General features: G+C 43.6%; 1 protein-coding gene across 10 annotated transcripts in view; it reads left to right on the top strand.

The window, feature by feature from the left end:
* LOC138947066 (microtubule-associated protein tau-like) overlaps positions 1 to 15,000 on the top strand; it is a 144,840-nt gene that overhangs the window by 81,880 nt on the left and 47,960 nt on the right. For all 10 annotated transcript variants that reach the window (XM_070318500.1, XM_070318499.1, XM_070318494.1 and 7 more), the window contains one exon: positions 5,850 to 5,866. In XM_070318500.1, coding sequence (XP_070174601.1) covers positions 5,850 to 5,866 — 17 coding nt within the window. The remainder of the gene's footprint in view (positions 1 to 5,849; positions 5,867 to 15,000) is intronic.

Here is a 15,000-nt window from a genome sequence, read left to right as displayed (position 1 = left end):
TGCGGCGACAGAGCATGGGAGCGAGAGAGAGAGAGAGAGAGAGAGAGGGAGCGAGAGAGAGAGAGAGAGATGAGGGAGAGAGAGGGAGACAAAGAGAGAGGGAGCGAGAGAGAGAGATGAGGGAGAAGGGAGAGAAAGAGAGGGAGCGAGAGAGAGATAGGGAGAGAGAGAGAGTGCGAGAGAGAGATAGGGAGAGAGAGAGAGAGTGCGAGAGAGAGAGAGAGAGATGGGGAGGAGAGAGAGAGAGAGAGAGAAAGAGAGAGAGAGAGAGAGAAAGATAGGGGGGGGGGGGGGAAGAAAGATAGGGGTGGGGGGGGGGAGAGGTGATGAGGAGAAAGAGCGGTGAGTTTAGTATTTCTGTATTTGTGTCTGTCTGTCTTTTCATCCGTGCGTGTGTTATGTTGTGTGTGTGTGTGCGTGTGCGTGTGTGTGTGTGTGTGCTATTTGACGTCTCTAGCAGTTGCCATTTTGTTTGAACAGTTTTCTTATTCGTCAGCGTTCAGGGGCTGCAATTCCACACCGGTGACACTGTGACGGTTCCCCTACGCTTTGTGTTCGGTGCCCTGACCCTTTGTGTTCGGTTCCCACTCGGTTCCCACACGCCAAAATTCGCGGACAAAACATCCATTTATGGTAGTATTACGCAATGTTGCTCTCTGAGAATGGTCTTGTTAGATCTGTGAGTGTTTACACTACATGCCTAGGTGCTGTTGGATTGAAGGTTTTTGATATTTTAGCCGTTATTAGGTAGAATGCCTTCCACTTTACTGCAAAACTGCATAATTCGTAGCATCGGCAAGAAATATCCTACCAAAAAATGCCTGCTTGGAACTGTCGTTGGTCCAGCAAAAAGTTCAACATGTCTGTAGCAGACAGCCCAAGTTTCAAGATTGTAGGGCCATCCAAACAGCCGTAATAATAAAAACAACAAAAGTAGTCAGTGAAATTGGCTGTGTTCGGTCCCCACACACTTTTGTGACGTAGGCGTGACGGTTCCCATAATTCATTGTGTCGGTCCCCACTTTCTGTGTCGGACCCCACTTTCGACCTAATTTCTCTGTGACGGACCCCACAACCAGCCTATTTTGTGTCGGTCCCCACACCTTCTTGGATTTATGACTTGCCGGTTACTTGTATCATTGTATTCATTGAATCTAATTGTCTCGGAGTTATTTTTCAGCAAAAACCGGCAAGGCAGCACCTTTTGTGATACCAAGTAAGTCAGATGACATCAGTATGTGTGTGTGTGTGTGTGTGTGTGTGTGTGTGTGTGTGTGTGTGTGTGTGTGTGTGTGTGTGTATGTGTATGTGTGAGAGAGAGAGAGAGAGAGAGAGAGTAAGAGAGAGAGAGAGAGAGAGAGAGAGAGAGAGAGAGAGAGAGAGAGAGAGAGAGAGAGAGAGAGAGAGATTGACACCTTTCCAGATCACTCCGGTTATGCGACACTACCGCGAGCGTCACTACCGCGTGTCACACTACGGCGAGTACGACACTACCGCGTGTAACACTACCGCGTGTCACACTACCGCGAGTACGACACTACCGCGAGTATAACACTGCCGCGTGTCACACTACCGCGCGTACCACAACCGCGAGTACCATAACCGTAGAGAGAACGCATGCAAACTTACTTCTTGTGAGTTTGTGTTCTAACGGCTTTGATTGGAAGCAACCCATTCTATATGTATTCTGATAGTGTGTTCTGATCGTTTTGAGTTCTTGGTTAGCATGACAAACATTGAATTAGTGTTCAGAGAACAGACCAGGCCTTTTTGTTTTATATTTCAAGGAAACATTTCAACCTTTGCCTTCAGCCATGGAAGTCATAAAATGACACGCGGTAATGTTATACTCGCGGTAGTGTGACACGCGGTAGTGTTATACTCGCGGTAGTGTCGTACTCGCGGTAGTGTCGTACTCGCGGTAAGTTCTGTTTCCGTACCCGCGACAGCGGCAGCGACAAAAGAAAACGCGCGCAAACGCGTGACGTGTTTCCGTACTTGCGTTTTAAACATGCGGTAAAATCTGTAAACTCCCGCGTTGCCGCGCGACAACGCGAAAAAATCGCTCCAGGACCCTTTCAAAAAAATCGCGTCGCTTGCCGCTTGTCGCGCCGCTAACGCGTCGCGCGTGTGGAAACACTCCTGGTCATTTTCTATGTGCTTGATTTTCGTCGCACCGCTGGAAAAACGCTATCGCGGGTACGGAAACACAACTTTAGTGTGAGACGCGGTAGTGGTACTCGCGGTAGTGACGCTCGCGGTAGTGACCAGCACCCGATCACTCCACATAAACGCTGGTTCTGGTTGCATTGTGCCGCTGACATACAGCTAATAGGATTTTTACACCCCCGGTATAGGGGTGTGTATAGGTTTCACTCGATGTGTTTGTGTTCGCAAGTAAATCTCAAGAATGAACGGACCGATCGTCACCAAACTTGGTGAACAGGTTCTATACATTCCTGAGACGGTCCTTACAAAAATTGGGACCAGTCAAACACACGGTTAGGGAGTTATTGGTGGATTAAAATTATACAAGGCCTGGTATAGACGGACACCCCCGTTGGTCAAAGGGAAATAACCATTCTCACTGCCACCAACTGAGAAGGTTATTTCCCTTTGACGGGGGTGTAGTTCCTATCGGAGGAATTTCTTGTTTTAATCCTTTTGTGGTATTGCTGATGATGCTGAACATGTATTTTACTAGTTTACCAATATGTATCTTTGACCCTGATAGCCTACGAAAACGGAGCAATCATGGCCCAACATTGGCCCAATGCTGAATTTATTGGCGCGGTGTTGAGCCTTAGTCGGGCCGTTGTCGTAGGCTGTCAGGGTTTATGTAGCCTTGTTCCATTGTATTCTGACTGTCATAAAGTAATTAATTTTAAGAGAAAGCAGTCATGAACACAAGGAGCTGGGAAAAGTTGCCTCTTACAACAAGCGTGGATAAAGACACATACTTGACACAGGCAAGTACTCTTTTTTTTTTTTTCAATCACCACTAGAAGTCCCTGGGCAGCATTTTGCTCTGAAAACTGAATCTCACATACGACAGGTGGATCTTTTATTTTAAAAATGTGCCAAATTGCATATCTCCAAGGCCGTAAGACTAAGAGTAGATATTGGGAAGGCCAGTTCAAGAAGGTGTGGGTGGATCAACACATAATTTGCTGGTATACTGGGAACCGTCCCAGAGATAAATAATGTTATATATTATTTGTGGCATAAACTAATAAAGTTAGTCTCTCTCTCTCTCTCTCTCTCTCTCTCTCTCTCTCTCTCTCTCTCTCTCTCTCTCTCTCTCTCTCTCTCTCTCTCACACACACATACACACACATACTGATGTCATCTGACTTACTTGGTATCACAAAAGGTGCTGCCTTGCCGGTTGTTGCTGAAAAATAACTCCGAGACAATTAGATTCAATGAATACAATGATACAAGTAACCGGCAAGTCATAAATCCAAGAAGGTGTGGGGACCGACACAAAATAGGCTGGTTGTGGGGTCCGTCACAGAGAAATTAGGTCGAAAGTGGGGTCCGACACAGAAAGTGGGGACCGACACAATGAATTATGGGAACCGTCACGCCTACGTCACAAAAGTGTGTGGGGACCGAACACAGCCAATTTCACTGACTACTTTTGTTGTTTTTATTATTACGGCTGTTTGGATGGCCCTACAATCTTGAAACTTGGGCTGTCTGCTACAGACATGTTGAACTTTTTGCTGGACCAACGACAGTTCCAAGCAGGCATTTTTTGGTAGGATATTTCTTGCCGATGCTACGAATTATGCAGTTTTGCAGTAAAGTGGAAGGCATTCTACCTAATAACGGCTAAAATATCAAAAACCTTCAATCCAACAGCACCTAGGCATGTAGTGTAAACACTCACAGATCTAACAAGACCATTCTCAGAGAGCAACATTGCGTAATACTACCATAAATGGATGTTTTGTCCGCGAATTTTGGCGTGTGGGAACCGAGTGGGAACCGAACACAAAGGGTCAGGGCACCGAACACAAAGCGTAGGGGAACCGTCACAGTGTCACCGGTGTGAATTCCCATGTAATGTATACACTCGTGTTTTGCATGAGTGGGCTTTTACTTCTATGGCCGTTTACCCTAGACATTTAGGCAGCCGTATTCTGTTTTCGGGGAAGCATGTATAGATTATTTTTGTGTTTTTATAACCCCCCAAAATCTTACATTGATTACATGTCATGTCTTTGCGTGTTTTGTCTTGTGATTGCTTGCATGCATGAATTGATGTACTAGCCTAGTACTTAGCAAGTTAGTCCGCGCGTACGAACTCAGAATTCAAGTTTGAAATACAAGACCAGGCAAGGCAATACAAACTTTATTGTATGTTGACCACAGACCCAGATACATAAAATCAGGTCACAGTTAATATCATGGTTAATTAAACTACATTTATTTTATTGAAGTAAAGTACAGAGATACGTTTTGAAAGGTTAGGTTCACTTTGTGTGTTGTACTAGAATAACGTATGCGTACATGGAATGACATTGCGGGTTACCTGAACATTGACAATGACGAAAGAAAGATTGTGTGTGTGTGTGTGTGTGTGCGCGCGCGTGCGTGTGTGTGTGTGTGCGTGTGTGTGTGCGTGCGTGTGTGGGTGTGTGTGACCATGTTTGAATTTATTCGGATTTAGTTCTCTTTCCTTGTTTGTATTATGATTGTGTAAGTGTAAAGCGCTCTGGGCTCGTCACCACGAGGTTTACGCGCTATATAAGTAATCGTTATTATTATTATTATTATAAAGTAGTCTGCGAACAACCTTCATCAGTAACTGTAGCAAAGCCTACTTTTTCATTCACGTTGTCGTGTTTACACGGTGAGTGAGTGTCACACCAATATCAGAACACGTGTTGTGACTTTCGACGTGACACATCAAGGTTATCACGCTGTTGGACTCACTTCATCAGCGGAGAAAGCAAGGGAAGTAACTCGGGCCTATCGTCGTCGAATACATGACACTGGGTTCTCTAACTTGGATTATTTACCATAGCTCAAGCTATTCAGACATATTCATGACGAAGTTGCTGAAGTGTTGTGATGGTAATTTTTATGGGCGGGGTATTTTTGTGTGTGAGAATTGTTGTATGGTAGATATGTGGATGGAGGGTATAATGAATGTAAACAAAGTAACTGCCCCCACTACATCTCGCCGTCAGGAAAAAAAGGGAAGGTGGAGAAAAAAGGGAAGTTAGTAAAATTAATATGATGGGAAGTTTGTTTGTTTGTTCATGGGCTGAAACTCCCACGGCTTTTACGTGTATGACCGTTTTTACCCCGCCATTTAGGCAGCCATACGCCGCTTTTGGAGGAAGCATGCTGGGTAATTTCGTGTTTCTATAACCCACCGAACTCTGACATGGATTACAGGATCTTTTTCGTGCGTACTAGGTCTTGTGCTTGCGTGTACACACGGGGGGTGTTCGGACACCGAGGAGAGTCTGCACACAAAGTTGACTCTGAGAAATAAATCTCTCGCCGAACGTGGGGACGAACTCACGCTGACAGCGGCCAACGATACAAATCCAGCGCGCTACCGACTGAACTACATCCCCGCCCTGATGGGAAGTGAACAGAGGCAAATAGAGATGTGTACTGAATTTAATATCGGAATATAGACATACGCAGTGAAATTAAACTAATTGACATTCTTCGTGACAATACTCTTGTTGCTCTCTCTTGTATTACTCCTTCCTCCCCGCCCTCCCCCCCTTCTCTCTGTTTATTGTCCAGTTTGTCGATTTTTGGAAGGAAATACTTGTATTGAAATGAATTTATTCATTGATTTTATTCTCTTCTGTTTGCAGATTCAAGTCAGGACAAGGTAAGTCACTATATTTGAGTCAGTGTGTAGACCGTATTTCTGTCGGTATGTCTGTCTGTCTGCCTGTCTGTCTGTCTGTCTGTCTGTCTGTCTGTCTCTCTGTCTCTGTGTCTCTGTGTCTCTCTCCCTCTCTCTCTTTCTTCGCATGTGTGTGTGTGTGTGTGTGCGTGTGTGTGTGTGTGTGTGTGTGTGACTTGTGTGTGTAATAAGGTGTACAGTCCTGTTTTGGATTTTCCCATAAACACACAGACACAGACACACACAGACACACACACACACACAGACACACACACACACACACACACACACACACACACACACACACACACACACACACACACACTTATCATACCAATAGTTCTCTTCAAATTCATAAAATACTGCATGCACTCTCGTTCTGACTAGGGACAATTCTCACAATTCCGTTTAGTTCGATAATTCGATTGATAGGCCCCACAATTTCAAGCTATACTCACCAAATTTGAGCTCAATTGACGCCAGAGTACCAGAGATACAAGTCTAAACTGTCGTGGGACAACGGACAAACATCCAAACAGACACAGTGAATCCTAATAGCCGCTTTATACATAAAGGCGGCTAAAAAATCTATTAACTCTCAAATCAGAGTCGCGTGGGACGGGAAGAGGTGGGTGTAAAAAGGTGAATTACCAACTTGCGATTTGCACTGATCAGTACCATATGCGAACGACAAGAAGAAGATAATATATACTAGATGATTATCCGCTTCGCCGGGTACCGGCTTCGCCGGGAAGAAGTAGAGCCGAATACCAGGCTGCGCCTGGGACCCGGCTCTGCCGGGTGTAAGCCGGCGCACGAAGGAAAGGGGATAAACGCGCAAAACACTGGAGACCTTCTAAAAATAGTAACGTGCAGTGACCTTCTAAAAATAGTAACGTAGTAACGGGAATATGGATTGACGCCACACGGAGGAAGGGAGATAATCGCGGCTGAAAACACTGGAGAAGATAAGAAAGAGTTACTGGTAGTGGATCCCGACAAAAAAACCCAACCCAAAATAAATCGGTTCAGCGCGCACAGCGCTGCGCGCTGAGAGCACGTATTGAAATATCTCATCGATGAGGTTGTGTCCGGGGTGTAGCTGAATACGGACTCCAAATTTGAAAAAGATCCACCGAGAACTTTGGCCGTGCATCGCGGACACACACACACACAGACAGACAGACAGACAGACAGACAGACAGACAGAAGTCGTATATATATATATAGATACTTTACCTGTATGCATGCGTTAATTCATTTTGTATTCCGTGTCTTCGCGTGTCAAGAAATTAATGTCTCCATTACCGTCATAATAGTGGGCCTTCGTTTAGAAATACCGTAATCCTTCCAATGAAGACCAGCTTGTAAACGACCACAAATCCGCCCAGACTTGCGCAATATATATATATATGATAGAGCATTCGTCCACTTGAACACATCAAAACAGTAAGAGCATATGTTTTGTTTTTTTTTATTATTTTTTATAAAAATATTATAATCTTTTGCATTTTTTTTTTGGGGGGGGGGGGGGTTTGCTAAATTTAATGTCGTAACTAAAACCTATATATATATATATATATATATATATATATATATATATATATATACCAATCTACGACCTAATTGATTCGGGAAAAAACAAATCCCGCACTGCTCGGAAAGCCTGCTTTATAGCCAAGCTGCTTATTGTAGGTCTGTAGTGCGTTCAAGCGAGCAAATCTGCTCTTTTCCTATGTACAAGCCAAAGTGCTCAAATAGAGAGATGCCTTTATCCCATGTACAAGCCTGGACATTTCTGATTGAGCAAACACAATCGTTTACGTGGCAAAGAATGTGATTGAACATGTATCTTTAAAACTCGCCAAAATCAGTTATCGATCTTTCAAGGCAGGTGTTTTTCTCGCAGCGTCATAATCGATTTTCAGCACAGAGTCTTTTATATATATATTCAGACGATGCCTTTAAGGTGTGGGTGTGCTCTTATGTTGTCGATGACGCGTGTATGGTCAGTTGACTGGGTCAGTTGGGTTATAGTGTGTCCGGCTCCGCAAGCTGTTGTCTCTGAGAGAAGCGAGTTGTTATGAGTTTTTGATTTGTTTTGTTGGTCGTGGGCTGGGTGTTGTTTGGTTTTGACAAATGTCAATTAGTTAGTAGGAAGGAATGTGTTAAATGACTGAACCGAATATTATACTTGTCTTCCGTGTTTATTTTGTCTATCAGTGTGTGTGTGTGTGTGTGTGTGTGTGTGTGTGTGTGTGTGTGTGTGTGTGTGTGTGTGTGTGTGTGAGTGAGAGAGAGAGAGAGAGAGAGAGACTGAGAGAGACTGAGAGAGATAGAGAGAGAGAGAGAGAGAGAGAGAGAGAGAGAGAGAGAGAGAGAGAGAGAGAGAGAGAGAGAGAGAGAGAGAGAGAGAGAGAGAGAGAGAGAGAGAGAGTCATTTCCCTTAATAGTCGCCACCTAATTTGAAAATCATTAGTCCTTATGACTCGACTTGCACGCCCCGCAACTGCAGAGTATATCCGGGTCTGATACAATCAGGAGTGTGTTTGTCGGTCTGTTTATAGTTACCAGACATTGTGCGGTCATGCTTGACTAACCTGGCATTAAAATAAACTGGAAGGAAAAATGCATGCATAAATCATTGGAGACAAAATGACACCTCTATGTGTGTGTGTGTGTGTGTGTGTGTGTGTGTGTGTGTGTGTGTGTGTGTGTGTGTGTTTGTGTGTGTGTGTGTGTGTGCGTGTGTGTGTGTGTGTGTGTGTGTGTGTGTGTGTGTGTGTATATTTGTGTGTGGAATATATAACACAGACTATTATTTTAGTATCAACTGTAGCCCTACGTCTTTGATGCAGAATCTGCTTGAAGGACAAAGAAGTCAGTGATCACATCAATCACGATCAAAAAAGCCAACTACCGATAACGGCAGTTCGACCGACATCGATCCCACCCCAGAAAGAGAGAGAGAGAGAGAGAGAGAGAGAGAGAGAGAGAGAGAGAGAGAGAGAGAGAGAGAGAGAGAGAGAGAGCGAGAGAGAGAGAGAGCGCGCGAGAGAGAGATAAAGAGAGAGAGAGAGCGAGAGAGAGACAGAGAGACAGAGCGGAGAGACAGAGACAGAGGCAGAGAGACAGAGACAGAGACAGACAGACACAGAGAGAGAGAGAGAGAGAGAGAGAGAGAGAGAGAGAGAGAGAGACAGACAGAGACAGAGACAGACAGACAGAAAGGGAGAGAGAGACAGAGAGAGAGTTTGGTGCAAAATTCAGCCTATTGAGCCATTTTGTTTCAAAATATGGAAACACGCACTTTCACTCCGCAATGTTTGCTTCTGATTTGTCATCGTATCGACAAGTGTTTCTGGTCGCTCAAGCCTCTAGTTGTGAATCTGAGAAGCTGTGTCACAGACTGAAGCGAACATTCTCCCTCTCTTCTGTGTCGGGAAGATTGCGTGTTGGACGACATCTCGGCTAGAATGTCGCGAGTCCATAATTTAGTAAGGCCCCCCCCCAAAAAAAGGTCTGTTTACGGTAACCCGACCGACCCTAGTTTTTTCGTGCGACCCTAGACTTTTTTTGGGCATTTGGGAAAAAAAAAAACCAACTGGGTTTTTTGGCAAAATAACGTAAAAATATGGTTTTTTGGAAAAAAAACAAAAAAAAAACCCCAACAATCCCGACCTACCGACCCTATTTTTTGGGCCTATGTTACCGTAAACAGACCTTTTTTTTTTTTTTGGCCTAACAGGCCGGATTCTATGTCTATGATTTTCCTCAATAATGTGGCATCAGTAGCAGTTTTTTTTAATTCACGCACGTGCAGCTATGCAGTTTTGGTTGAAAGCAGTTTAAATGAGTTGCATGATTGTGCTACATTGGCGTTGGAATGTTGATTTTCATGTGGTGATTAGGATGAATGGTTTGCGTTGAGGTTGTAAGATCTTACTGAACCTAAACACATGAACTGCAGGGGCGGATTTTATCGATGACCAGGTGCACTTTTTCTTCTTCTTCAGCGTTCCAGAATTTTCTGGTTACGTGTGAGCTCGTTTGCCCATTTGGGTTCCCCACACTATACTCTGAGAGCATAGTCAGCTCACTCCGCTTTCGTTGAGTAGGCATGCTGGGTATTTTCGTGTTTCCATAACCCACCGTACTCCGACATGGATTACAGGATCTTTTCCGTGCGCACTTGGTCTTGTGCTTGCGTGTACACACGAAGGGGGTTAAGTCGACCTGGGAGATCGGAAAAATCTCCACTCTTAACCCACCAGGCGGCAGCGAGCGGGATTTGAACTCACGACCTCCCGATTAGGAGGCCGACGTCTTACCACCACGCCATTGCGCCCGCCGGCCAGGTGCACGATTGTAATGCCACTTTAATTCTGTCTTCTTAGCGACAATGACCTTGTTTCTTTCTTCGACAACGTCTTTCATCGTAAGTGAGAAGAAATACGATTATTTGTTTTACTGTCAAAACAAAAGAGGACACATCAGTAACCAGATTAGTACTTTCTTCATCAATATTTCGGCAGCGACAAACTGCCTTCTTCGGGATGGTATGACGAAAGCCTAATTTACTGTCAACGAAACAGAAATGTTGTGAAGAAAAACGTTTGCTCAGTTCTCGTTAACGTTAAAGGTAAACAGATATATAATAGTCTTTGCATACGCTGAGAACCAGAACTCGGGTCCTGTTCATTATTTACGGCTTGTATACTATAACTAGTCATGTCTTCAAAGTAGACTTTATTCCGCAATATTGTACTAATGCTTTTGGTCAGCAGAATCACTTCTTCGGGCGGAACTTATCCCCTTAGAATCATAGTTTGCCTGTCAGGCGGTAAGGCTTTTTGTTAATCGGCTTCCAGTGTCCGCTTCCTTGAGCAAAAAGAGACAGTGTACTTAATACAGTTTCTATAGTAACCGTTGCTATGGCTACCAAGGAAAACCGCATATTGACCGAGAGCGCACACGGAGTCGCAGCAGTGCATACAAATCAGTTGTCCGGTGTCAAATCATCAGATGAGTAGCGGAGACTGTATCGATATTTTGGCATGTTTGGTTCACCGACGGTATGCAATATGTGTGTAAGATTTGTTAGTAGAGAATTTGTGTTCAGAGTGGCCAAAGGTGGAATTCGTTTTGGTCGAATTTTGTCACGCAAATAGGAATCCAACTGTCCTTTCTTTGTCGTGGATGCACAAACAAAATAGAGAACAAGTCGCGTAAGGCGAAAATACAATATTTAGTCAAGTAGCTGCCATTTTTCAGCAAGACCGTATACTCGTAGCATCGTCAGTCCACCGCTCATGGCAAAGGCAGTGAAATTGACAAGAAGAGCGGGGTAGTAGTTGCGCTAAGAAGGATAGCACGCTTTTCTGTACCTCTCTTTGTTTTAACTTTCTGAGCGTGTTTTTAATCCAAACATATCATATCTATATGTTTTTGGAATCAGGAACCGACAAGGAATAAGATGAAAGTGTTTTTAAATTGATTTGGAAAATTTAATTTTGATAATAATTTTTATATATTTAATTTTCAGAGCTTGTTTTTAATCCGAATATAACATATTTATATGTTTTTGGAATCAGCAAATGATGGAGAATAAGATAAACGTAAATTTGGATCGTTTTTATAAATTTTTATGTTTTTTTTACAATTTTCCGATTTTTAATGACCAAAGTCATTAATTAATTTTTAAGCCACCACGCTGAAATGCAATACCGAACCCTGGGCTTCGTCGAAGAATACTTGACCAAAATTTCAACCAATTTGGTTGAAAAATGAGGGCGTGACAGTGCCGCCTCAACTTTCACGAAAAGCCGGATATGACGTCATCAAAGACATTTATCAAAAAACTGAAAAAAACGTTCGGGGATTTCATACCCAGGAACTCTCATGTCAAATTTCATAAAGATCGGTCCAGTAGTTTAGTCTGAATCGCTCTACACACACACACACACACACACACACACGCACGCACACACACACGCACGCACATACACCACGACCCTCGTTTCGATTCCCCCTCGATGTTAAAATATTTAGTCAAAACTTGACTAAATATAAAAAAGAACCAAGGGCGAAAAACAAAAGGAAGAAAAGGAAGAAAGAAAACTTCAGGCAGAGGTTTAGTTCGTTTTTGTGCTGTATTGGTTTGTGAAGCCTCCGAAGGACTCTCTGGAAGGACTCTCTGGAAGGACTTGAATTTACTCTATTATGCAAGTATTGGGTCGCTTCCTCCAAGTGGAAAGCTAGCAGCAACAAGAGTCATGCAACCCATGTCCTGGTTGTGTGCGTGTTTAGTTGTACGTAATCAGCCACCGGCACTTATGGCAGAATGACCGAGGTCTTTTACGTGCCACTGGGATGACACGGGGTAGGACATGGATACCGTCTCTGAGTCTGCGCATAGAGTTGACTGTCACGTCCCGGCGCGGCCTGAGTTCAAACCGGTGACTGTAGGATATTACAAGTTCAGTGCTCTGCGCATTAAGTACCCCCCCCCCCCCCCCCAAGAAAAAAAGAAAAGAATAAAGTTTGCTTCTGAAACGAGTCTAACCCCGAACTACCGAATTGGCAGCCAGGCGCTTTATCTGCGCTAACGAGGCTAACTGTGCCTTTAAGTGAATGCATAATCCTGTTTTAAAAGTGACCTTGTTTTAACAGAACACCGTTGTGCACCTAATCATGAATGATTTGTTACCCAGTATGGAGCCACAACTAATGAAGCGTTCAGGTGTGATGTGGCAGCAGTCGTCTTTGTACCTTGCCATTCCAGTTTCAAATAATGAGTCTTTGTTCCTTTCCTGTTGTATTCTATTTGTGGTTGTTGTTTCAGAGTGATTGAACCGTGGGACATACTGACAGCCGTCTGATTGTAGTCAAGAGTATAATTTGGTTCAACAGGGAAGAAGTTATTCATGATGGTCGTCAGGGGCAACACTGGAGTTATTTAATTATTTAATTATTTTACCAAGTGAAAAAGATGCAGTCAGTTAGAATGATCGTCGGTAAGTGTAAAAGATGCAGTCAGTTAGAATGATCGTCGGTAAGTGTAAAAGATGCAGTCAGTTAGAATGATCGTCGGTAAGTGTGAAAGTTGCAGCATTGAAGAAGTTATTTATAATTTTCGTGAAGCGTTTAATTTGCAGCAGTTTAGAAGTTATTTATGATTGTCGTCAAGTGTAAAAGTTGCAACAGTGACAGAGTTAATATGATTGTCGGTAAGTGTTAACTTTGCAGCATTTATAATTGTTGTCAAGTGTAGAAGTTTTTAGCAGTGACAGCGTCATCCATGATTGTTGTCATTACCCCTCCGAACCCCCAACCCCCAACCCCCAACCCCCCCCCCCCCCCCCCCCCCAACTATTCACCCGCCCACTATTTTTTCCACCGTTGTTGTCGGTGGCACACCTGAGCGTATCAGCTTCCATCTATTCTACCTGACGTGTTCTGTATCACCGTTGTCATACAGCTACTAACAATCTCTGCCACCACCACTACTGCGTGTGTTGCCACAATGTCAACCCACCATAGCCGATGACACAGTGACTGAATAGTTAGAGAGAATCTACCCTTGCGCTACTCACTAAAACTCTAGCGTTACCAGTGAAACTCGACTTTCTGTATACCTCTGCGCGTAGCGTTACTAGTCAAACTCGGCGTTTACTGTTACACCATCAGGCTGTTCTTCTGCTGTCCCATTCTTCTATCATCGTCCGCGTCAGCCTTATATCGCACTGAATCTTCGCTTCCCCCCTTTTTTGTGGGAAGGAGAAAGAAATAAGGTCGCTGGAATTTTTGTTTAGTCGTGGCTTCTTTGAAACGCCTGTGGTGGAACGGATTGTGTTTTGAGAAAAGAGAGGAATTTTGAGAGAAACACCTGTTTGGTTGGACGAGGACTGTGTTGTGATTTGTGTATTTCGGGGGATTTTGTGTTGACATCGCGGCATCATGAGTGTGAAGGTATGATATTTATTTGTTTATACTAACGGTTACAATGTTTGTCTATTATAGAACATGAACCACTTTTTGCTAAACAGACATTGGAGATTTGGTGTTCATGATGTTCAACGAATACTTGGTAGATATGTTTTGTCGTAAGCACATGCATCTAACTTCTATCGAATCTGCGAATGGCAAGTTTGTTTTAGTTATAGTAAACCCGAGATCATTGTTTGCAATTGTTTTATTGACTCACCTGAGTAATGGGTGAGTCTTAGTATTCATCCGTGTCCGTCCGTATGGACGGCCGGCCGGCCGGACAAAAAAAGCTTATAGTAGAGGTTATCTCGGATGTTTTTCAAGCTAGACCTATGAAACTTTGCACACTTTTAGGGTTTGATGATCTCACGAAGTGACCCCAGTTTAGTTGACCCTTGTCAAATGTTGGGGTCACAGCGGGGTCATGTAGTAGGGGTTCCACTGAAATGGAAAATGACGAAGGAGATTCGTGTAAGCGTTTGCTTTTCTTGTTGAAATGTTCTGCTACCTAGCTTGTTGAAACAGCTGGTGTATAGTTCAAACATGCATTTAAAAAAATAATGCTTTTGGTGTTGTCATGAAAGTACACATTCCAAATGCAAGCATTAATATTCATCACGTTAACGTCTCTTTTCACGATGACTGAAGTCAAACTATTTTTCGAAATAAAGGCGGAAAAGGACGCATTTCGGTTTGTTACATTCAGATAATAAAGTAGTATTGAACTGTGTTGTATTCCCGCATAGTGCGCAGTATGCATAGACACAGCTGATGAAGAAGTGATTTTAACCTTTGTTCCAAAATAGTAAAACAGTACTTTTCCACCCTTCCTCTGGCTTTCGCACCTTTCTCAAGTTGTATCCTCCTCTGTCTGTCTGTCTGTACCTCTCTCTCTCTCTGTCTCTCTCTCTCTCTCTGTCTCTCTGTCTCTCTCTCTCTCTGTCTTTCTCTCTCTGTCTCTCTCTCTGTCTCTGTCTCTCTCTTTCTCTGTGTCTGTCTGTCTGTCTGTCTGTACCTCTCTCTCTCTGTCTCTGTCCCTCTTTCTCTCTGTCTGTCTGTACCTCTCTCTCTCTGTCTCTCTCTGTCTCTCTATCTATCTCTCTCTGTCTCTCTCTCTGTCTCTCTGT

Source organism: Littorina saxatilis, linkage group LG14 (assembly GCF_037325665.1).
Source record: "Littorina saxatilis isolate snail1 linkage group LG14, US_GU_Lsax_2.0, whole genome shotgun sequence".
Taxonomy (NCBI): Eukaryota; Metazoa; Mollusca; class Gastropoda; order Littorinimorpha; family Littorinidae; genus Littorina; species Littorina saxatilis.
This window is presented reverse-complemented; position numbering and strand designations above follow the sequence as displayed.